This window comes from Cyprinodon tularosa, unplaced genomic scaffold (genome assembly GCF_016077235.1).
Source record: "Cyprinodon tularosa strain WSP-4 unplaced genomic scaffold, ASM1607723v1 ctg268, whole genome shotgun sequence".
Classification (NCBI taxonomy): domain Eukaryota; kingdom Metazoa; phylum Chordata; class Actinopteri; order Cyprinodontiformes; family Cyprinodontidae; genus Cyprinodon; species Cyprinodon tularosa.
Genome location: NW_024038972.1, coordinates 680959 through 705886, shown reverse-complemented (window position 1 = coordinate 705886; position 24928 = coordinate 680959). Strand labels below are relative to the sequence as shown.

General features: G+C 36.9%; 1 protein-coding gene across 1 annotated transcript in view; it reads right to left on the bottom strand.

Moving 5' to 3' along the window:
• The window catches only part of cacna1c (calcium channel, voltage-dependent, L type, alpha 1C subunit), a 290041-nt gene that overhangs the window by 44315 nt on the left and 220798 nt on the right, over window positions 1-24928 (bottom strand). The window contains exons 11-23 of the mRNA XM_038289381.1: window positions 24407-24475; window positions 17166-17256; window positions 13525-13551; window positions 8265-8425; window positions 8069-8142; window positions 7068-7219; window positions 6718-6919; window positions 6473-6593; window positions 6138-6252; window positions 4898-5069; window positions 4737-4806; window positions 3743-3875; window positions 3515-3644 (exon numbers count right to left, since the gene is read on the bottom strand). Coding sequence (XP_038145309.1) covers window positions 3515-3644; window positions 3743-3875; window positions 4737-4806; window positions 4898-5069; window positions 6138-6252; window positions 6473-6593; window positions 6718-6919; window positions 7068-7219; window positions 8069-8142; window positions 8265-8425; window positions 13525-13551; window positions 17166-17256; window positions 24407-24475 — 1517 coding nt within the window. The remainder of the gene's footprint in view (window positions 1-3514; window positions 3645-3742; window positions 3876-4736; window positions 4807-4897; window positions 5070-6137; window positions 6253-6472; window positions 6594-6717; window positions 6920-7067; window positions 7220-8068; window positions 8143-8264; window positions 8426-13524; window positions 13552-17165; window positions 17257-24406; window positions 24476-24928) is intronic.

The following is a 24928-nucleotide window of genomic DNA, read 5'->3' as shown; positions in this document are numbered from 1 at the left end:
TCAGTATTTAGTTGGGCCTCCTTTGGCCTGTATTACTGCAGCAATGCGGCGTGGCATGGAGTCGATCAGTCTGTGGCACTGCTCAGGTGTTATGATAGCCCAGGTTGCTCTAATAGTGGCTTTTAGCTCTTCTGAATTGTTGGGTCTGGTGTATTGCATCTTCTTCTTCACAATACCCCATAGATTTTCTATGGGGTTAAGGTCAGGAGAGTTTGCTGGCCAATTAAGAACAGGGATACCATGGTCCTTCAACCAGGTACTGGTAGCTTTGGCACTGTGTGCAGGTGCCAAGTCCTGTTGGAAAATGAAATCTGCATCTCCAAAAAGTTGGTCAGCTGCAGGAAGCATGAAGTGCTCTAAAACTTCCTGGTATGTGGCTGCGTTGACCCTGGACCTCAGAAAACACAATGGACCAACACCAGCAGATGACATGGCACCCCAAACCATCACTGACTGTGGAAACTTTACACTGGACTTCAAGCAACGTGGTGGAAGTGCCTCTCTTCTTTTCCTCCAGACTCTGGGACCTTGATTTCCAAAGGAAATGCAAAATTTACTTTCATCAGAGAACATGACTTTGGACCACTCACCAGCAGTCCAGTCCTGTTTCTCTTTAGCCCAGGCAAGACGCTTCTGACGCTGTCTGTGGTTCAAGAGTGGCTTGACACAAGGAATGCGACAGCAGAAACCCATGTCTTTCATACGTCTGTGTGTGGTGGTTCTTGAAGCACTCACTCCAGCTGCAGTCCACTCTTTCTGAATCTCCCCCACATTTTTGAATGGGTTTTGTTTCACAATCCTCTCCAGGGTGCGGTTATCTCTCTTGCTTGTACACTTTTTTCGACCACATCTTTTCCTTCCCTTCGCCTCTCTATTAATGTGCTTGGACACTGAGCTCTGTGAACAGCCAGCCTCTTTAGCGATGACCTTTTGTGTCTTGCCCTCCTTGTGCAAGGTGTCGATGGTCGTCTTTTGGACAACTGTCAAGTCAGCAGTCTTCCCCATGATTGTGTAGCCTATAGAACTAGACTAAAAGACCATTTAAAGGCTTTTGCAGGTGGTTTGAGTTAATTAGCTGATTAGAGTGTGGCACCAGGGGCCATCAATTTTGAACCTTTTCACAATATTCTAATTTTCTGATATGATGAATTTGAGATTTTCATTTGTTGTCATTTGTAATCATCAAAATTAAACAAAATAAACATCTGAAATATATGAGTTTGTATGTAATGTATGAATATAATATACAAGTTTCACTTTTTAAATGGAATTACTGAAATCAATCTACTTTTTCATGATATTCTAATTTTATGACCAGCACCTGTAAACTTCTCTGCTTGTCATGGCCGAGTCCAATATTTCATTTTTCTGGTAATGAGCCATACATCATGGATTACAATTGGAACAAAAAATTGATTATTAAATCTGAAGTTAAATTTTTTGGGGGTCTCAGATCTTCCTTAACCGCAGTAGAAAGACGGTCTTATTAAGGCAAAATGTATTTTTAAACAAGAAAGAGAAATATATTGTTTTCAGTTAGTGAACCATAGCCTTAGATTTGAAGGAGCTGACTTCAGTCGGATCGAAACTGTGAAATAGTGGAGGGATTTGTGTGTCCGCTATGATTCTGAGTGCTATGTTGTTCCAGGGCAGGGATTCCCAAAGTGGGGTGCACGAGCTGCCACTAGCTAACCTGGCATAAGCCAGATTGATATCCTGTAGAAAACAAATTGACCTACAATATTTTTGAGAGTTTGTAAATTATAATAATAATAATTATAATAATAATAATAAATCTTGCAACATTTCCTCTTGCTTGCAAGGTAAGCCAATAGGGGGTGTGTGAGATAAAAAAATTAAGGTATGGAGGTCTGATGATTACGATTACATTTTTTTCCTGACACTACAAAGACGTGTAAACAAATATATCCTTTGTAAAAGATGTAATACATATTGTAATTTTGATAAATAAGCAATTAACTCACAGGAAATTTTTATTTATTTAAAAAAAGTATTTTTCTATGCTTCCTTTTCCAATGTATTATAGAGAAAGTTAACCTTCTACAGATTGTAGTATGCAGTTAGTGGGTGGCCTCTACTTTAAACAAACAGCGCTGCCCGTAGTGCTGTGGCTGGACTGGCTGAAAATGATGACCTCAATGCTACGGGGAAAATTGGAGGTAGACGCGATTCCCTAACTGTGCTCACGCACAGAGCTGTAATGTTTTTCATTGGCTAATGTGATTCACATCGGTGCAGTTCATTTTAAAGATGCAGTCCATATTCAAACAGGAACAAGGAAAATGTGGAGGAGCTGAGATGCGTTTCCAAGGGCATGTCCATCTACTGCACGTAACCACTGGGAACAATCAGGAAATAACTTTTTATTTATCTGATTGATAACAGCTTTATCAAGCCCGGCACTATCTCTCTACCAAAGTTCTCTCTCTCTCCTCTTCGGACACAAATCAAGTTAAACTTCTTAGTGTTTCTATTTTGCGAATTAAATTGTGGGTCAGATTTAGACTGAGAAGCTGGAACATGGAATAAACAATGTTTGTTTTTAGAAGGCATGGGGGATTGTGGGTGCTAGAACCCGGTAGGGACAAAGAAGGGGGATGCATAGCTAAAAAAGGTTGGAAAGCGTTGTTCTATGCTAAGACTCCTAGTCGGGTCTTTCAAGGCAACCTTGCCTCAGGAAAACAGTCAGATTTAACAAAAGCTGGGCCAAGGCTGCTGGCAAAGCTCAGGAGACCATAAGACCTGTGGGGAAGCTCCCAGGAAAGTGCCTGGTGGCTTTTGAGGCTCGACTGAGCTTATCCAGGAAAAAATTGCAGGAAACCGCTTTAAATAGGCACAGAGAGGGACCTAGAGGCACAATCAGTTCTCCTGATCACTCATAATACCCTGATTGGATGTTGTTATCCTTATAATGAGATTCAGATGGCCTAAAACAATATCTGAATGGACATTGAGATAATAAAAAAATGTGAAAAAGTAAAATAAGACTAAATCTAAACATGCATCAAAGTTTAGTGGCTGGCTTGCTCAAGTGGTAAGTCCTGGAGACAGAAAGCCTGGATTCGTATCCCGGCTGGGGGGAATGAGCTGCCAGTGTGGGTCCTTAGGCAAGATCCTTCACGCTAATGCCTGCTTTGGGAAAAGGTGGCCTAGTGGTTAGGTCATCCTGAGGTCCTGAGTTTAAGACCCAATACCTTTAACCCCCACACTGCTCCCTGGGCGCTGCACAATGGCAGCCCTCTGCTCCCCAAGGGGATGGGTTAAATGCAGAGAGTTAATTTCGTTGCTCTGCACTTTGGACAGTGTAATAAAATAAAACACTGGGAAAAAAAAGAATTTTAGCATTTAAAGCAACTATTAATTGAAATATGCAGGTAACATGAGAAATAAACAGTTTAGAAATTAAGAATCCATGGACACCAAAAGGGATTACGAGCATTAAGTGGTAAAGGTGCTTAGCGTGGAGAACCCTGTTTATAATTCAATCAGTCACCTGATTTCTAAAGGAGTCGTTCTTGACTGGATCCTCAGCTGCCAGACTGATGCTGCTGAGCAGGATGAAGAACAGGATGAGGTTGGTGAAGATGTTGTGGTTGACGATCTTGTGGCAAAAAACCCTGAATCTGTGAGATAAAAAAAAAATGAAAAAAAATAAATAAAAAAAATTAGACCACAGAACTAAACGAAGAAGATAAAAAGAAAACAAATGAACAGCAGTTACTGATTAGTGTGGCTGAAGATGAAGAAGGCGCGGGCCTCTGGCATTGGAACAGCCTTCTCTTTTAGGTGGATGTCAGAGAGTGGCCGTGGCCTCGGGCCTACCGGCATCTCCGGCTCATCCTCATCCTCATCTCCTGATGGGGTGGAGAAGATAGCAGAGTGAGAGAAGATATGAGATAAAACAAATAGGAGAAAAGAACAAGGGTGTTAAAAGATAGTGGTGGTAATATTTTATGTTAGAAAATGAAAACTTGACCTAAACCAGTGGTTCCCAAAGTGTGGGGCGCGCCCCCTAGGGGGGGCGCAATGCCATTGCAGGGGGGGCGCGGGAAGCGGTATGGATGAATGAAGAAAAAAAGAAAAAAAAAAAAAAACAGCGCTTGCTTGACTGAGCATAATGGACAGTTGTGACACTGCAACCCAGATTTGAGAAGATCTACAGCAAAAAGCAGGCTCACTACAGCCACTGAAAAGATGGGAGGATTAAAGTACAAAGAAAAAACTCTCAGGGAGCTGTTAAATGTTTTCACTCCATTTTGCACAGAGGCTTTTTTAATGTATAGATTATAGCAAAGTTAAATATTGTTACAAATAAAAAAAAAAGAAATATTTTTAAAATAACACAGACAACAAAGAATCCTCTTCTAATCTACATTATTGAACTATGAAAAAAAATAAAGTTACACAAAAGTGTTCCACTGTAAAGATGGTGTAGTTTGTTTTGTTGCAACCTGAAGTGTGAAATAAACTTCAGTGGAGTTTGAAAACAAAATATGTGTATAGATTTATTATATCTGGTTGAACGATGTGTGTGCCCAGTTTATTTTTGGTTTTTGCTTTTTTGTTTTGTTTTTTGGGGTCGGGGGGATGGGGGGCGTGGAAATTTTATTGTAATCCAAAGGGGGGCCCAGAAGAAAATCTTTGGGAACCACTGACCTAAACTATTATTATCAGTTTAGAAAGACCTGTGTAGCTGTTCTCACTCTGCACTTTACCTATGTAATCATTTGCAGGATATGGATTCTTCTCTTCATTTTCCTCTCCACAACAGTCATCCATGTTAATCTGCAAAAGGTAGAACGATTTAGTCATAGGCTACTGTTTGCTCAGACCAAAATCTGTTGCTTCACTGCTTGTTTTTGATTTTAATAAGTACCTTTGTGGCAGTGTTAGTCTCTCCATCAGAAGTGATAGACTTCAGTTCAATCTTCTCACTCTTCTTTTCCTCTATTAGTGGCTTCTCGTTTTCCTGACGCTTCTCTGGACTTGCGAGCCTGGTAAAGAAACAGCATCTTACCTTCTCTCCTGATTTTAACTTTATTTTCTCCCTGTTAAATCACAGATTTGCATTTGTTCACTTCAGAACAATGAGATGAGGACAAGACAATGGGGCACAAAAGTAACCTGAGCTGAAATGATCATAGACAGATATATTCATGTTTTCCAATATCCTGATAATGCATTACAATGAAAAATAGAACATTTGCTTCCTCATTTCATCATATATTTAATTTCACACTGAGATGTTTTTAAAGCATTTATTTTTTATGGTCCGCATCTAATAAATCCAAAATTCTGGTTAGCAGAAATTGCAGCACAAATATAATTGGTTACTGAATACAGCAATATCCTACTAGGAATTAACTCCATATGCTAGACAGTATATAAGTCAATAGCAACCCAGATAATACTTGATCTGGGTTGCATCAGGTGAGCTGGAGGCTGCTGTTAAAGAAACCTGGGCCTTCTTAACCACTCCAGACCTGATCACCTTAATACCTCGCTGTATTTATGCTGTAAATTCTGAAAATCTATTGGAAAAAAAGGAGTGAATAAATCATCTTAATGCAGTTGTTTCAGCTTCTTGTTCTTGGAATATCTATAGGTGAAATCTATGAAATTATCCGCTTTTTCTGTTAATATGTTTGGAAAAAGAACTGCGCCAGCATCTTTAGAACTAAGTGTTTGTGGCTTCACCTTATTGTAGAATGAATCATTGATTGTGTGCTGAGCAGCTGTCAAGTTGCTAATGTCCCTCATGATTATGCATGCACCAATATTCCTGTATTTTTTAGATTTGTCTTTCAAAATATTAACATTGCCAGAGAAACAGAATTTTTGCTTTTCGTTGGCCGTAAACTGATATCACCAAAATGCTTAAAAATGCACCCTGTGTAATTAATCTGTATAATAAATAAGCTTTTCATAATTATTGCTGAAATTCTCTTTACGGGGCACTGAGATCTTAAACTACTTTATAATGAATATATGTTTTAGAGCAGCAACAACAGTTGCAACATGCCAGATTTTCAAAAAGGTTTTCTCTCTCTGAAATACTTCTTGATTTGTTTCTACTTTTAGTTGCTGCTCTCTTTTAGTTTCCCAGTTTCTCTTACCTTGCCAGCTTTTTCCTCTCCTTTGCCTCCTCCTCTTCTTTCTGAGCTGATGTCAGACTCTCAGCATCTGCTAGATTGTCAACAGCGATGGCCAAGAAGACATTCAGTAGGATGTCTATTCAGAGGAGTAATGTAAGAAATATAAACCTGATAGATGAGATTGTGCAGCGGGCGAGACAGGTGCAAATCTTGTGAAAATGCCGTGATACACACAATTTGCTTTTAAACAAATGTATTCTGGGCAGAAGACAGTTTCTCCACTCGTTTTAGATTTAGCTTGAAATGTTGGTCTTTCCGTTGCATTTCTGGTTTAGTCCGCTGACAGAAAAGGATACAGTTTCCGCAGATGAAGAGGATGATAAAGTAGATGCAGACCAGCATGCCAGGAAAAGATGGGCCGCCGTACGCCATGATGCCATCATACATAACAGAGTTCCAGTCTTCTCCTGTCAGAATCTGCGAGGAAAGATAATAAAAAAAAGATTTGTGTGGTTCTGCATCAAGAATATATAAATAATCTGCAAAAGACGAGGCAATATGGAGACCAGTATGACCCTGAAAGAAATTACAGTATTGTAACCTGAAACACAGTGAGCAAAGACTGCGGGAAGTTGTCAAAGGTGCTGCGTCGGGTGTCGTCAAAGTTGAATTTCCCCCCAAAGAGCTGCATGCCCAACAGGGAGAAGATAATGATGAAGAGAAAGAGCAGAAGTAGCAGGGAGGCGATGGAGCGAACTGAGTTGAGTAGTGAGGCCACGAGGTTGGAGAGAGAGTTCCAATATCTATAGGAAAGGAAAAACAGAGATCCAGATGAATTTCGCTTCAAATTTACATCTATTTTATATTTTTGCCTGAGAGATGCCAGGCTGGACTATTTTTAGCCTGTTACTAAATAAAAATTAGGATCAATGCTGTAAAGTTGATAATAACCTTGTTATTTTAAATATTCTTAAAAGGCGCACACAGCGTAACACTGAGATACCAAGAGGAGACATGATCTTTGTTTCAACTAGAATGGTTTCTAGTATTCCTCCACACACTACGAAGCTGTCAAACCGGTTGAAGAGCGACACAAAGTACGCCTGCGGGGGGAAAGAAAAGTTCAGTTTGCAGAAGTTGTATCACGAACAAAGACATTTATACAAATTTTCACATTACAATCAAAAACCTCAGTTTATTTATTTATTTTTTAACTAGACGAGGGGTCTCAAACCTGTGGTTCCAGAGGCATATCTAGGTATTAAGGCGTTTAACATTTGGTCTTTACTTTGTAGAAGAAAAGAAAAGTTTGAAAGAAAAAAACAATGTAACAAAATTGCAAAGAGGAAGGAAAAAGTTCATTTCTGTGATAAATAACACCTAAAGGAACAATAGAATTTGTTTTAAAAAAAAGGAAAAGGCCATTGTCACTCACACGTCACAATGTAGTATAATGTTGGCAGGTGTGATGAGACCCAAACTGAATTTTCTGCTCTATTTGTAAAAACTGAGATGAAAGGGCTTTAGACTGAGATAGAGATTTAGCGTGATGACCTTTAACGTTCAGCCAGAGCTTCAACTGAATAGCTGCAGTTAAAACTATGTTAGTACAAATTCCAGTCCAAGTCAGACCTAAACCAGTGAAGAAAGGTTTGCATTCAGTGTGTGCTTTCCAGTTGGATAGAGCCTGAGCAATGCAACCCTTAAGGATGCAAAAATGTAAATAGCTAGATGTACAAAACACAACCTAACACACTGTAACTACAAACAAAAGGGGATTTAAAGTGCCAACTCGATGGCTAAATTGAAATACACAACAGACATTTCAAATGTAATTTTTAAAAGCATATATATTTTCCTTCCACTGTAGTTATGCACTTATTTTTGACAATCTAATTCCATAAAAAAAAAAACATAGAAGTTTATGATTGTGACTTATTGCTACCACTTACCTGTAAGCCAAGACTGTACATCTTTAGCAGCATCTCACCCGTGAAGAGTGCTAACAACACTTTGTTTGCTATATCTGCAGAGACAGGGAAACATATAGGAAGATGAAAGGAAGTAAGGAAAATGTAAAAAAAAAGACTTTCTTAATATTGTTCCAATGCACTATTGCATGTAATCTGTACATTGTGTGCAATGTACCTTGTACGTCTGTTAGCCACTGCGGTTGCTTGTGATGTTCAGAAGCGATGGTCAGGGTGTTGAGAAAAACCAAGAAGATGACGAGCCAATAGAAAACCTGGGACTTGACTGCTGCTCGACACTTTCGCCTACACAACCTGTTCCACCTCCGAGAGTAGCGACTGAGAAGGGCAGATGGAAAGGTGAGGAGAGATAGGAGAGGGTTGAAACAGAGAAAACATGTTGGAAAGTATAGGTCAGGGAGTTTGAAGAAAGACATGGAGATGGAGATGAAAACAGAAAAAGAAAGAGCAAAAGGTGGAAACATGGAACCAGGTGATGGGAAACATGTAGCCAATGAGGAAATAAGGAACAACCCCGCAATGGATATAGAAGGAAAGACAGTCAGTGGTGGAGAAAGGGGAAGAAGAGGAAAAAGTTAATTGGTCGGTGCACAGAGTCGAGGTGACCTCAGCCCCATATCCTGTGGCCATCTGTTGTCTTAAAGCAGAGGTGTTCAACAGTTAGTCATTATAAAACTTGCTTCAAACTAGAAGCATGAAACAGAGCTCTGTTGCAGAGACATGCAGAGAAAAGAAGGAAAAGACTAAGATTGTATCCAAACATTGGAAGTAAAATGTGTTTGTTTTTTTAGTTTTTTTTTACAAATGGTTCACAATGTATCTTTGACACAATAAAACAACCTAAATGATGTAAAAAATATTTCATCTGTGTGGTTTTGTCAAACAATTCCTCCTCACTTTCTTTCTCTGTCCACCGTAGAAAATGTTTGTTATTGTTTCTGGTAATTGCTAGCTTCACGCCTCACAAACAATTTACTCCACTCCCCACACAAAGGGTCGCGCACGGGTCATTTAACATCTCCTCCCATGTAGGAACAATTTTCCACAATAATTTCATAATTGTCCTGTTCTGAGTAAGTGACATAAAACAAGTGAGGGCAACACAAGGTTATTTATTCTGGTTGTGCAGTAGTGAATGATAAATCAAACAGCATGGTTTCATCAGAATTCATTGGTCAAACAAGTATGTATGAAATGGTCTCTACAATTACAGTATAGTGTACTTGTATGGATACCTTAACATCACAAAAGCCTCAACATAAAGAACACTATACTGCTAAGATTTTTTGGCTTACTTTCAAAGGTTGTGTTATTTAATCACACTTTTCTTGTGGTAATAGGGAGCCCATTTTCCTGCCCTACTTTTTGTGGTATATATTCAAAAAGGTGATTGAAACATCCCCTTAGAGATTGTGGATGTTACTGACTCAATAACATCCTGCAATTGCATCCAAGTAGAAAATCCCAAAGGTGCGCTATTGTGTTCAATCCACTGGAGAACCGTGAACTCATTGTAAATCCTCAAGAAACCAGTTTGAGATGAACCATGCTAAGTCAAGTCCCTTATATATATTTTGATGCTTAGTTTGAGCTTAAGCGAATCACCTTTATCACATCTACACTCACCCGCCACTTTATTAGGTACACCTGTCCAACTGCTCGTTAACACTTAATTTCTAAGCAGCCAATCACATGGCGGCAACGCAGTGCATTTAGGCATGTAGACATGGTCAAGACAATCTCCTGCAGTTCAAACCGAGCATCAGTATGGGGAAGAAAGGTGATTTGAGTGACTTTGAACGTGGCATGATTGTTGGTTCCAGAAGGGCTGGTCTGAGTATTTCAGAAACTGCTGATCTACTGGGATTTTCACACACAACCATCTCTAGGGTTTACAGAGAATGGTCCAAAAAAGAAAAAACATCCAGTGAGCGGCAGTTCTGTGGGCGGAAATGCCTTGTTGATGCCAGAGGTCAGAGGAGAATGGCCAGACTGGTTCAAGCTGATAGAAGGGCAACAGTGACTCAAATAACCACCCGTTACAACCAAGGTGGGCAGAGGAGCATCTCTGAACGCACAGTACGTCGAACTTTGAGGCAGATGGGCTACAGCAGCAGAAGACCACACCGGGTGCCACTCCTTTCAGCTAAGAACAGGAAACTGAGGCTACAATTTGCACAAGCTCATCGAATTTGGACAATAAAAGATTGGAAAAACGTTGCCTGGTCTAATGAGTCTCGATTTCTGCTGCGACATTCGGATGGTAGGGTCAGAATTTGGCGTCTACAACAGGAAAGCATGGATCCATCCTGCCTTGTATCAACGGTTCAGGCTGGTGGTGGTGGTGTCATGGTGTGGGGAATATTTTCTTGGCACTCTTTGGGCCCCTTGGTACCAATTGAGCATCGTTGCAACGCCACAGCCTACCTGAGTATTGTTGCTGACCATGTCCATCCCTTTATGACCACAATGTACCCAAATTCTGATGGCTACTTTCAGCAGGATAATGCGCCATGTCATAAAGCTGGAATCATTTCAGACTGGTTTCTTGAACATGACAATGAGTTCACTGTACTCAAATGGCCTCCACAGTCACCAGATCTCAATCCAATAGAGCATCTTTGGGATGTGGTGGAACGGGAGATTCGCATCATGGATGTGCAGCTGACAAATCTGTGGCAACTGTGTGATGCCATCATGTCAATATGGACCAAACTCCCTGAGGAATGCTTCCAGCACCTTGTTGAATCTATGCCACGAAGAATTGAGGCAGTTCTGAAGGCAAAAGGGGGTCCAACCCGTTACTAGCATGTGGTACCTAAAAAAGTGGCCGGTGAGTGTATATAACAATTATGTCTATCTTGACTTATAGTTTAAGCGAAAAGAAGACGATGAACTGTTTTGCATGTGAAAAGGTTTTTGAATACTGTGTGCTCGACATATTTCATAATAAACGGTCACATGTGATTTTGACAGCTTTCTGTTCAGGTTTAAAGTAAATCTGCAACTAACGATTATTTTGCAAAATCGAATAATCTGTTGATTATTTTCTTGATTAATTGTTTAATAAGCAGCTAGCCAAAGGTTGTTTAAAGAATATTTGTTATTAAATTAACCAGGTGAAAATAAAACTTTTCCACTTGAGGAGTTCGGGGTAGTGCATTATGACAGAAGAACGTTTTTTTTATCTTAAATACAAAATGTGTAAATATATATTTCTTTTTTTTACAATTTTGATTTAATTACTGCTCTGAGTGGGTCGCTGTGTCAGCTTAAGGCATGTTTTAGAGTCTCTACGCTCCAATAAACGATTGATCGATTACCAAATTTGTTGATGCTTATTTCAATAATCAAGTACTTGCGATTAATTCTATTAATTGTTTAAGCCCTAGTTTAAAGAAAACATTTTTTTTTTCTGAGAAGCAAATACTTCTTTTAAATAATTTCCATAGGCAAGAATGTAGCCGTTGAACATAGGCTAGTTTCCATTATACAGCTTTAAAGGGTGCAGATTAAAAAGTAGAGTTCTGATGTTAAACACTTTTTGGGGGATTTTAAAGCGTCCAAGTCTAAGGATACTTTTTTTCTGCTGCATGTTGAATAGCTTTACACAAAGGTGACCTTACTTGACCTGTTTTTGCTCAAACAAGGCTATTATGATTTTTCCATGCTAGTAACGATGTTGCTGCTTAGATATCCTTACAATTTTGCAAATCATAATTAGCAATGGAACGTAAATACATTTTGCAAAGTAATTGTTTTTTAAATTTCATTTGCTAAAGTACAAGGAGTGTGTATAACTGCAGGATGGCTAACAGAGCAGTCGGACAAATTAACCAGCTAACATTCTGCTGTTCAGCCCTTCACTTGTCAACTTAGTTTGACATTTAGTTTTCAGAAGAAAATAATGTTTCTAAAAATATAAATGACCATAAGGAAGAATATTTGCTTTAACGAGGAAAAACCTGTACTGTTCAAGGATTCAATAAACATTTTAATGAAGGTGTCAAATCCGCTTTTTCTTTTTGATTTTTTCCTTTTTCTAAACAAGCGTATAGGAATATTCATGAATTAGAACACAGCTGGTTTTATTGCTAAATCGCTTTTCTTTTAGTTTCGGCCCACACAAGACATAACCCACAGCACATTACAAGCACAAACAGACCACTCCTTAATGCTATAGTCATATTTGTGATTTTGAAACTTATTGCCATCCTTCACTAATATTTTTCTTTCCTAATAGAAAACATCTATTTGAAAGCATCTGTCAGATAACATTAGATTTAGAATTACAGAAGAGTATTAAGTTTTAGAAAGTTCTCATATATGATGGTACTACATCAAGATTCTTTTAGCTCTATAACTGAAAAAAATAAATAAAATAAAACCCAGATGAAATGCAATATTTCTATTATTACTGTTTTCAAATCAGTCAGAATAACCAATATTTTATCATCCAGATTCCAGAACATTGAACAAGGTTATTTTAAGAAATGTTTTCTATTACTTTTTCACAACCAGACATTTACATGCACTTAGACTTCTGTGCATTCGATATTAGAGAACCCAGATGATTTTAGGGCTTTTTAAGCTTCTTTTTAAATAATGAATTTATTTACAATATGTGAGTTATATACAGGCCCACCTGTGAATGTTTAAGGCCATGACAAATTCAAAAGAAATCCGCCAGATACCAGCTAAAGAAATGTGTATCTCCAGAAGGATGGAGCGGGATGTTCTGCAAGAATAAAACTCCTTCCTAAATAGTAAGTATGTTAATAGCAGCATGGCGTTATGTGCATATTTTGCTGCAGGTTGGATTGATTCCCTACAATGCAGATGACATCATGAGGAAATTATATTTAAATATGTGTAAATATTACTGCATTATCTGAAAAAAAAAAAATCAAAGTTTTGCAGGGGCCCGCTGCAAAGTGCTTATACGAGTCCAAAACTTGTGGAGTGAAGAGACGAGGTTTGCTAAATCTCACCTTCTTTCTTAGTAAAAAGAAATTGAATTATTTTGGTGAAACTTTTTAAATTAATCAGCTAAACTTCGGTCTACTAAAATGTCAGACAAGGAGAAAAAGACAAGGTTATATACCTCTAAAAGAAGTGAAAATATTTTATTTTCACCATAGTTTCAAAAATAGAGAGGTTTTATAATAAATAGGTTATTCTGCTCTATAAAAATACACAAATTATTGGTATTTATTACAGATATTGCTGTTACTGTTATTAGTAAAATTATTAGTCTATCCTACACGCCTTTTCTGTTAGTTTGATTATGTTAGTTTCATAAATTCTCTTAAGTTTTTTCTTCTTAACACTAGTACCAAACCACAAATATGCACTCACACGCACAGCCATGAAACAAGAACCGTTTCAGTATAAGACTATGGTAAACATGTACTAACCTGAACTTGGATTTGGAGATCCTAGTTCTGGAACACAGAAAACAAAATGGATTATACAAAAACACATAGACAGACAAAAACGCAAGACAGAGGTGATTTGAAAATTATAGAAGGAGATCTAGTTTCCCTCGTTTTTGGAGAAAGGATTTGCAGTAAATATGTCTGCTTTTGATTGGTAAGAATTGGTACAGTACACTGTTTTGATGTACCCACATTGGTTTTCTACTTAACATTTTTGTGGTAGTTTTTTTTTTGTAATAATCCTAAAAAAATCAACAATGTTCTTCTAAATTTTGCTAACAAATCACTCTCTTAAACATATATAGACAGTACACACAAAAAAACAGTGGCATCCAGTCAAAAGAAAATAATCTTAGTTTGATTTTCTTTCAGTCAATCCCTGTGTAAAAAAACACAATTACAAATAAAGTCTGTTGATTGTTCACCACTGTAACATCCAAAAGTTTGAACAAGGAGAAGCGAGGACGAGATATTATGGAGAACATTTGGACAGAAGAGAAGAGAAAAATATCTATAGAAAGTACCAAAATCAAAAGATTAAATTGAAAACTATTGTCTAAAACATCTTTTTAGTTTTTTTTATCAGACGTTTTTAAATGTCCTCTGATTTGGTTGACAAAATCTGATGAAGTGATGGAGCAGCTGACTCACTGGCTGACTGAACAGCTGACGGAAACAATGAAGCGACTTATTGATGCCCTGAAAGAATGAATAAGAATGACTGACTGGCTGGATATGGGGCCTGACAGTGCATACTTCCCTTTATGTGTCCATCTCAGTAAAGAGATCAGCAGGTGCTGAAGTAGCTGGTACCCAAGGGCCTGTCTCCTGGAAATGTGAATAAGAACTGACAAACACTGAAAGCCTATAGTTTTTAAACTCAAATGGAAGAAAACTCCTGCAGATATTTTTTGTCCCAGTAAATCTCTATATCCGAATTAAACACTTATTTACTTGTTTAGTGAAAGGATGGTTATTTTTTACGGTATGTAAAAAATAACCATGTTTTAAAATAAAAAAAAGGATCAAAGATAAGATATTTAATTTATTTTTCTTTTTAAATCATATTGTGACCACTTGAGTAAAATATTTGCATAAAATAAAGTTGATATATGGACTTCATTTTAGCATATCAACAATCCACTGAAATCTTACGGTTATAATCTAGTACACCCTGAACCAAAACCAAACATGAAGCTTTTAGTTAGTAATGCTCTACTAATCTGGGAGAAATTCACAGAAAACTGTAAAAGTTCAGAAAACATCAGCTGCTTTAAAATTAGATTAAAAACGCATTTGTTTAGGGTTTAAGTAAACAAACAAACTTATATATATATATATATATATATATATATATATATATATATATATATATATATATATATATATATATATATATATATATATATATATATATAATCTTCTTTCTATCTTCCTATCTTATTGATCTTCTCAGATCAATAAAACCAGGTTGATAACACAATGCAACGAATGTTAAGTCTGAAATCTAAAATGATTCTCTCTTAAATCACAAATTGCAAAATAGATTTTTTTTTTCTCAAATTAAAAAAAAAAAAGTATTTTTTTTTTTTTTATTAACATTCTTCACATTTCAAGATTCAAAATAGTAAATCTCACCAGATTTGGTTATTCCAAATTCCCAATTCTTTAAAGCCATTCTTAAAGCTGTAATCAATAAAATCTTTTTCGATACCTTGGCAGATATCTGTAAAGAGGTCAAGTTTAAAAGATGGAGCAGGGAGGTAGAACTGACTTGGATAGACTGATGCGTGTCAATAGAGATAGATGAACAAATGGCAAAATAAATAAAAAGATAATAAAAGATTAATAGATGACTGGTAAGAAGACGTATAAATTACTGGGATTAATCCATGAACAAATATACTGATGGAGAGGGAAATGTGTAGACTAAATTAATACATGAAAAGACAAAAAAAGGATAGTTAGCTGAATGATTAATGGATGGACAAAGAAATAGGTTTATGGTTGGATAAACATGGTGAAGGATGGATGGATTAGTTAATGGATAAGACAAAAAATGGATGGATGGATGGATGGATGGATGGATGGATGGATGCATTGAAGGGCAGATGCATGGAAAGATGGTTAGAAGGGTGGATGCATGGATGGATGGAAGGGTGGATGCATGGATGGATGAATGAAAAGATGGATGGATGGATGGATGGATGGATGGATGGATGGATGGGTGGATGGATGGGTGGATGGGTGGATGCATGGATGGATGAATGAAAAGATGGATGGATGGATGGATGGATGGAAGGCTGGATGGATGGATGGATGGATGCATTGAAGGGCAGATACATGGAAAGATGGTTAGAAGGGTGGATGCATGGATGAATGGATGGATGGAAGGGTGGATGCATGGATGCATGGATGAATGGATGGATGGAAGGGTGGATGCATGGATGGATGAATGAAAAGATGGATGGATGGATGGATGGATGATAAATGGATGGATGATAAATGGAAGGATAGCAAGATGGATGGACGAATGGACGCATGAATAGATGGATGCATGGATGACTATTGTACATGTCTGATAGATGAGAGATGAATAATGGATGTACATTAGACAGACAGACAGAAACGTAGATCGATAAGATTTACTCGAGTAAACTTAACTAAAATATTTAAATGCATTTATTTTAAGTGGTCATTATTCAATTATTTAAGTTCAAGTTGATTTAGTTTGACAGTGTCAAATACAACTAAACAAATCAATAAAAAGAAAATACGCCGTAGACAATAAGGGTAGAAAAAAGGGTCATCCTTGCATGTTTTTTTTTTTTATTCAGTTAATAAAAAGTTCTTCTCTTTTTTGTTTCATATAGTTATAATTTGAAGTAATTTGTTTTATTGATGAGCAGCTCTGTATGTGTATGTACTGGCTTCTGCATGTTAATGTAGAGGCTCACTGAGGGTCACGGCAGCTGTGATGCCCTGCATCAAAGAAAGAAAGCAACTCATTTGTTTGAATAATGTAAAATAAGAAGGAAAGCATCAGGGGATTACAGGAGTTAGTGAGTCAGCTGTTTGTGAACTCCCACAGGGGAGAAAGAAAGCGTTTCAACAGCCAACATTAGCTCGGGTGGAGAATGATCAGAAACACAGCCAGTGAAATGTCCTGTTATACCATACATAAACATAAACACATAGAGAAAAAAATGGAGGGATTCTTTTGAATTATTATTTCAGAAATGGGACTCCATAAAAGACAAAGGTGCCTTACAGCCTTACAACTGACCTGTGAGAAGAAAACCCAGCTGTGTCTCCTCAGATACATTCACCTTTACCTTAATGTTTTATCTGTGTGGAGCATGTTGCTGTTACTTTACCCCACCAACCTTTAATGCATGGATGCCTAAAAAACTCAATGAGGCATTAGACCATGGCTGCCTTATTAGATCAATGAAGCGCAGAGGAAAGCTGAGACACCAAATTCTACCATGTCCATCACAGCAGTGCCAGTGATAAAGACAAAAATCCAGGCAGGGCGAGAACTCATCCATGGGAATGATGGTGATCGAAAGAGCTGAAGAAGAGGTGTGTTTGTTTGTGTAAGAGGGTGAGGTACTCACGCCAGCCTGGTGCAGCATGTCTCCCCTTCCACGTCTCCTCCGGGGGCGTTATCTGTGTTGACTGATTCGTTTTCACTGGCTGGCATGCTCACTGAGAAAAATGGGTAAACAAAAAGAAATATGAGGGTGAATCAGAAACAAAATATAGTCTTTGGGAGTAAAAGTGTATATCGGGATTAATAAAATGTGCACTCCAAATGTACACATACAGCTTCCCAAAAGTGCTTGTAGTATTTTAACTGTTTTGCCCTTGTGGCATCATAAACCCACCAACTTTAATTTATTTTGTTGGAGTTTTCCGTGATAGACCAAATGATTAAGAATAACAGTGAAAATGAAGAAAAATATATGATAAAATGGATCCTATTTGTATTTAATCCCCATTACTTTATTACAACAATACTATCATACAAAATATTTAGTGGAAACATTTGCCACATTTACGTGTGTTTTATTAATCTTTGATATATTTTTCTCTTGTTATTTCACTGCATTTCTGTCATAAACATAACACTTGGTAGCTAATTTTTTTGGCAAGAGCTGCCAAATGAACTTAAAGTGTTTTTTTCCATCTTCATCTCTAAGGGACAGCTAAAATCTACATTTTTAATTTGGTATTTCTATCCTTTTTTAAATTGTATTTGTGTGATATGTTTTTTTTTTTTGTTGTTGTTGTCTCAATTAAACGTGCTCCAGTTAGTTTTCCTGCACTCTTTGCCTGTTGCATGTTGACAATTAAAAAAGATTTTGCACTGAAGCTGCAATGAAGTACACACTGAATTAAATTCTTCGTTTATTCAGAATGATCCAGAGGCCAAAATCTAACTGAAACACATTAATTACTTTTTAATGATCCTTGAATTTTTTTTTTTTTTCAGGGGGGCTTATTTAGATTTAGGCCATAAGTTCCTTCTGTGTGGTTTATATTTTCTTTGTTTTGCCGTTTTAGTTCACACAGATGGGTAGTTTATTCCTATGATTGTTTATGATAGATAAATGTGGTAGAAATATCCCTTATTTCTTTCTGCTCAATTCTGCCTGTTGTTTTCTTTTTCTTCTTTCTCTGTATTTTAATGGTGGTTGGCAAACAACTTCCTGTTGCTCTCTTTCTCAGCTCCCTATCTCACAGTAACTCTCCTCAGCTGCTGCTCATACTCGTGATTGCTATCGCCTGCTTGCTCTGCCTTACTGTCTTCCAATACACAAACCAGTGAGCTTTGAAGAAGAGCAATTACCCAGCAAAGTTTTCATTGGATAACTGAGCTACAATTTCCGCCTCTGAGATTCTTCAAATGCCAAGAACTTGGACATATAGCAGCATTATGTAAAGGAAAACAGTGATATTGAAGGTGTGCTGGAGAGCACGAATATGGAAAATGTGGGAAAGAAGCTAAAATCAAATGCTGTAACTGTGGTGGAGAACATACTGCTGCATATCGTGGCTGTGAAGTGAGTAAAAGGTCTGAAGAAATAAAAAAACTGAAATTTGAGTTCAGAATAACATATGCTGAAGCTGCAAAAAGGATCCCATCCCAGTCAGAAAAACCCAAAGCAACAGTTCAGCAAATGGCAAATTCAAAACCTCTGGAGCAATGTCCCAACATTGAATATTAATTGATTATAACAAAGAAAGATTTTGTTCTTTTCATGGTTGAAGTGATCAATTGTAGTGCACAGATGATGGGAAAAACGGAAAAACATCAAAAATAATAGTGAAAGCTGCAGAAAAGTATGTTGAAGTTAAAGAATTAAACTGGGAACTTAAACATAAATTAGAAAAGAGCAAATGTAGTATTTATTATGTTGGGTTCAGTTGAACAGTTTGGAAATATATATATATATATATATATATATATATATATATATATATATATATATATATATATATATATATATATGCCATAAAACCTCACAAGAAGAAGAACAACCAGCGAGCTCAAACTCCTGATGCATCTCTGCTTCAACACACCTGACTTCAATATGACCTCGTTAGCAGGGATGACATCTACTAGTGAGCTGTTGAGCTGTTTTAGCCATTTGATTCAGATGTAAAGAACCCCCTTCCCTTAATATTTGAGCTTCAGACCCAGTTTTTAAACTGGAATCTCTCTTGTTGTGTCTCATTGTCCGGGATATTAACTGTTTATAGTTCTGTTGCTCTACCTTTTCCAGTTCGAGCTTTATAAGTTTTTCTTTTTTTCTTCAGTCGAAGGACTTGATTTTTTCTACCAAGCTCTCCATTTGAGTCCTCATTTAATACATCATGAAAGGTTTGTGATGTAAAACATCCTGTTTTAATAATATAAATACTTCTATATTTTAAGTACTAAACTCTCAGCTCTGTTCAGCCATATTACAAAAACTAATGTAGCTACTGAAAAGTAAAGGAAATATATATTGCATTTTGCTGAAAATGGTTGTGCAAGAACTTTAAACGGGTTGTAATTTCTAATGCTTTTATCCCCAATTAATCCTATATTTTGTAACAATACGGAAATTAAATATTTTTATCCAGTTTCAAGTATAATTCATAACAGCACACTTTTTCTGAAAGACAACAGTTTTATGTTTCTGTTTCCAAATGGCATTCAAGTTTTATATGCATAAATAGAGAGATAAGGTGATATTAAAAGGATGGGAGAAGAGATTACAATATGAAATCTATTCATGGATAACAATGAAAAAAAAAAAAAATACAAAAATGGATGTCCAAACTGATACCAATGAATTGAGACCAGGAGACAATAATGTGAATGCTAAAGAAGGATTAGATGACAGGAGACTGAGTGAGCAAGGAAAGGAAAATTAGATGGCTGGTTGAAAGACTAATATGAAATGATCCATCCCTTTTTATTGCTTCTGTCAGTCTAGGCTTGCTGGAAAGAAATGAGCGACAATTATTTATTGCACGTTGTAGGTATCATAATCAGACACCAGTAGTCGGTTTGCCTGCACTCATTACTGGCATGTTTGTTTTAATGTGCTTTTAAAGGTGAACTTTAACCATTATTCATTCATGGTGGAATTGTTATCAACTTTAAAGGCTGATCAAGGCAAGAATTTACATTTTTTTTGGGTGTGTGAAGAAGGGTTATTTTTAATTTTCTTTCCACAATCCATGGATTAAATGACTATACATTTGTTGGTATTGGTTCTACAGTGCCTTTTCAGCTTAGGAAGGACATATCCTCCTTTCCATTTATCATCATCTATAGCCTTTATTTTGATTGGGCAGGGGGTGCAAAGGCTAGGAATACAGTAGCAAATATGAAGTATGTAAAAGATGTGATAATAATGGTCATGCTGAGGCTCTGTGTTGAAGGTAAGGAAAGCAAACTGGATTGTCCTTATCAATAGGTCATTAAGAATACTTATGATTTCCTAAAATTCTTTGCATGTCAGAAAGTATAAGCATAGCCCAGCTCACAGCATTTAACAAAATTGCATCATGTGTGCTGTATGGCACATGCTACCATTGATACAGAGACACCACAAAAAAAGGGTTGAATAATGGAGAACTAGAGTAAATTTACTACATACAAAATATTTAAAAGTATTCGGTCTCGTTTTGAAGCTGATAAAATAGTTAAATATGCTTTAAAATGTAGGTGCATGATGGGAAAACACCCAGACTAAATCAGTTTGGATATCTTACCACATATTCTCCCAGAAGATTACAGTCATTATGGAAATCATGGCATAAGAAGCTAGCTAAATGTACAATAAATGTGTGTGCAGTGTGTATATATTTGGGCCCAAGAAACCTATTTTAGTATTTGAATTAAATGCATAGTTTTTTCTAGCTTATGATATTCAGTTTTTTCTATAAATGTTAAAGTAATAAGGGCTGCACAGTGGAGCAGAGGGTAGTGCTGTTGCCATGCAGCAATAAGGTTCTAGGTTTGATTTCTGGCTTTTTTCCCTGTGCATGCGTGGGTTCTCTGCAGGTAATCTTGCTTCCTCTCACGGTTCAAAAACATGACTGCTAGGTTAAATGGATTCTTTAAATTGTCCTTAGGTGAGAGTGTGTGTGTGCATGGTTGAATGTCTCTGTGTTGCCCTGCGACAGACTGGCGACCTGTCCAGGGTGTACCCCACCTCTCTCATAGACTGTCGGAGATAGGCACCGACTACACCTCGACTCTGACAAGGACTAAGCGGGAGAAAATGGATGAACAGATATTAAAATAAATTGTTCCAAAACCAAAAATAATCACTTCGTTTTTACAGAAAAAATCAGTTGTAATAAAGTTTGATCTCTATCAGCAATAAAGCTTTTAATAAGCTGTGTGTTTGTGGCAATTTTTTTTTATTCAAGCATTTCTGTTTCATCATCTGATCAGTAGTTGTTGAAGCCACAAATCTACCATAGGAGAAATTGTAAACCCTCTGCTATCGTTATATGTCAGAATAAACTGACACATGGACTAGCGATAGAGATTCACACTTGAAAGGTATTGTACAGTCTCTGAACTTAGCTGTTAACATGATGTAAGTTTCCTCAAATGGACACGTCCCTCCTGCTGCTAAGCTTCTTGGTTAAATGCACTTGCGGCCTAAAATTTTCTCCTGAGGCAAGTGGCTTTCAAATACTATTCAAAAGCAGTCCGGTGACTTCCCCTCAATGGAGCTATGAACTAGTTTAATAACTATTGTTAGAGTAAACCCCAAAGACTTGATACAAGGAGACGAGAAATGAGGAAAATGAACACAGAGCACAGGAGGGTGAGAAATTACTAGAAAAAAAAGGTAAGAACATGATGGAAACCAGGATGAGATGTTTTTCTAGTGTAAAGAGGATTAGATGACGGTTTAGCATGATGTATATACAATCTTTTTGAATTTTTGGATATTTTGGCAAATGAGAATTATGTTTTGGAGAATCTTTGTCAACCAAGGAGTCTGTTAATAATCTTTTAAAATGTACAATCTTTAAAAACTGACAGAATTATATTACAGTTATCAAACAATATTAAATTGTCCCTTATTTAGCCTTTGTTTTAAGTGCTGTTGTGTTAAGTAGTTATTAAGACGCTTTTTACGGCAGACGATTGTTCAAATAAACCCCTCTTGGAGCACTGCAAATGTCCTCACCTTCTTTTTTGGGGTTTTGTAATTGCGAGTTGCAGCAGCTACAATTCTGTAAATTGTGTTTTTTGTATTTCTTTGCAGAAGGCTCAAGTCCCAATTAGAAAATCATCATCCATGTTTGTGATGACGTCCGGAAGGCTAAAGCCTGACCTTTTCACACAGCAGTCCATCTTTCCTTTCCGACAGCAGTGGCGCTCATACTGTTGACCCCATGAAAGGTGAAGGAAAAGGAGGTAGGGGCTACAATTTGCTGCATTTCAATTGATTTCACTATTGTGACTATTGCTTAAGCTGCTGGAAAACCACCAAAAATAGCTGAGTTTTCCAGTATGCATCACTTTCTCCCCTGAATTTCAAATCAAAGCTGAATCTGTTCAAAAACCCATAAAAAGTAGCCACAAGTTTTTTCAACCCTGGCTATTATTTTTTATTTTTTATTATTTTTTTATTTTTTGCATGACCATAAACTGCAAATATGTATTTACTTAAAGTCAAATTTGCTTTAGTTGGTTCCAAAATTCCGTGTGAAATGGTTAGGTTAGGTGAATTATACATTTATTAAATTTTTCAAATTTTACATGGATACGTCAAACCAACATATAGATTTTACAAATGTAGTTTTATTATTAAATTAAAGAAGTAATTCCTACAAAATGAGTTTAATTGCAATTCTGATATTTGTCACCACCTGCTGTCCCAGGTGTGATCTGTGAAAAAATATGTAAACCGCCACATTCAGCAGACGCCTACCAGGACACGACTGACTGCCTAAAGTAACAGGTGGGCAAGAAGGGCATTAAGCATGCAACAGGTCAGAAAAGCTGCAGATACTGATGGCTCAGATGGCAAGAACTTGACTGTTCTAGTATAAATTGTGTAAAGTGGTAAAAAACAACAACTAATAACACTTGTAGGGGAAAGACATAAGAAGTCTTTCTCTAAGCGACATGACAAAGGTGCAGGAAAAGATGCTCTCTTATAACTGCACTTAAGCATCCTGAACACACCATCCTATCTGCGTAACATGAAGCTGGCAGTATCATGTTATTGAAATGGTTTTGATTTGCAAAATGGGGAGTTCATCAGAGTAGAGGAAGATGGATTGAGCTTAACAAATGACAGTGCTGTAAGGGTAGAGGTGGCCCACACACTCCAAAGAGTCTTGCTGCTGAAAGGTGAAGTATCGATTCCAGTTTGTCTAATAACATTTAAATAAATAAATTACATATAAATAAATAAATAAAGCCAAATATTTGGTTTTAAAATAAAGAAACAAAGCAAAATGGAAAGCTATTTTCCTATTTTATCTTTGTGTTGGTCTATCACATAAATTCCCCATAAAATGCATTAAAGTGTTTGGTGGTAATGTGACAATATAATGAAAAGTTCAGGGGTGTGAATTCTGCAAGGCATCCATGAAGATCCTGGTCAAATTTTACAGGATAAAACTTCAGATAAATTTTCTGAAAGCTTTGAATGATGCAGGGGCATTTGGGGAAAGGAATCCGAAACAAGAGGATTATGTCATCACATCTGCAAAGAAAGTTCTGCATGTACAATATGTGCTCGGCATTAATTGTCTGTGGTAACATTAACCTCTTATGTTTTCAGACATCAGGCAAATTGTTTCCTTTCAAGTTCAGTTTTATGCCACAACAGTAAAGTTGTTTCTCCTCTGTGTCTCCTTTTACACTGCAATCAACTTTTTAGCCAATTAAATGAAAAAACTTGAGTGACCCAAAGCATTGCAACGTCCAATCAAGAGAAATGACTATCCTGCAACAGGATAAGCATATATGGGTAAAAAATCCCTCATCAACAAAGTTAAAATTTCATAATACTCATGTGGGAAATAATTAAAGGATCACTTATTTTAAAGGTGTATAGAAGCACAAGAAAGACATTGAGGAAAAAAAACAAGTTTAGTGTTGACAGGTTCTTACTACAGTACATACTAACAGATCGAAGTTTGAAAGGGATAAAAGCAAACGCTTAAGTGGAGGGAGATTTGTTAAATACAAAAGGAAGGTATAAAAACAAAAATAAAGGAAGATTTGGGCATAGTAAAAGTGCAGAGAGGTTGCAGTCCGCTTGCAGTTCTACGATCTGTAAAATCTTTAACTAATATTGGTCCATGCCGACAAACCCACACGCCTTACGAAGGAAAGCCGCGTTTTTCTTCACGGCTCCACGAAGAGAGAGAAAATGACGACCTTTACCTGGGGACAGATAGTATGGCTCAACAGGACAAACACATAGATCTATATACACAGTTTCACATGAGCCGGATTTTACCTCCAGCCAGCATGAGACCTTCACAAACACATTAAATGAAGAAAGATAATCACTGGCTCTAATATTAGTTGCAAAAGACATTTTTTAACAGTTACTCACACATCTCTTCATCCACAACCTAATTTCAATTTGGAAATGATTAATAGAATTAATTCAGCATTGTCTGTTCTGCCTTTCTTGCAGTTATTCGATCTTTATTTCATTTCCTGCTGTAGAAATGTGAACTCCTAATCTTCAGCATGGAGAAACGGACACAAAATAAAGGTTAGAAAGTTAAGATTTCTCAATGAAGGAAAATAAATTTTTATTCTTTGATTTGGCCTCTTCAGCATTTTTTTTTTCAATCATTCTTAAAATCTTGTCATTCTATAACATAC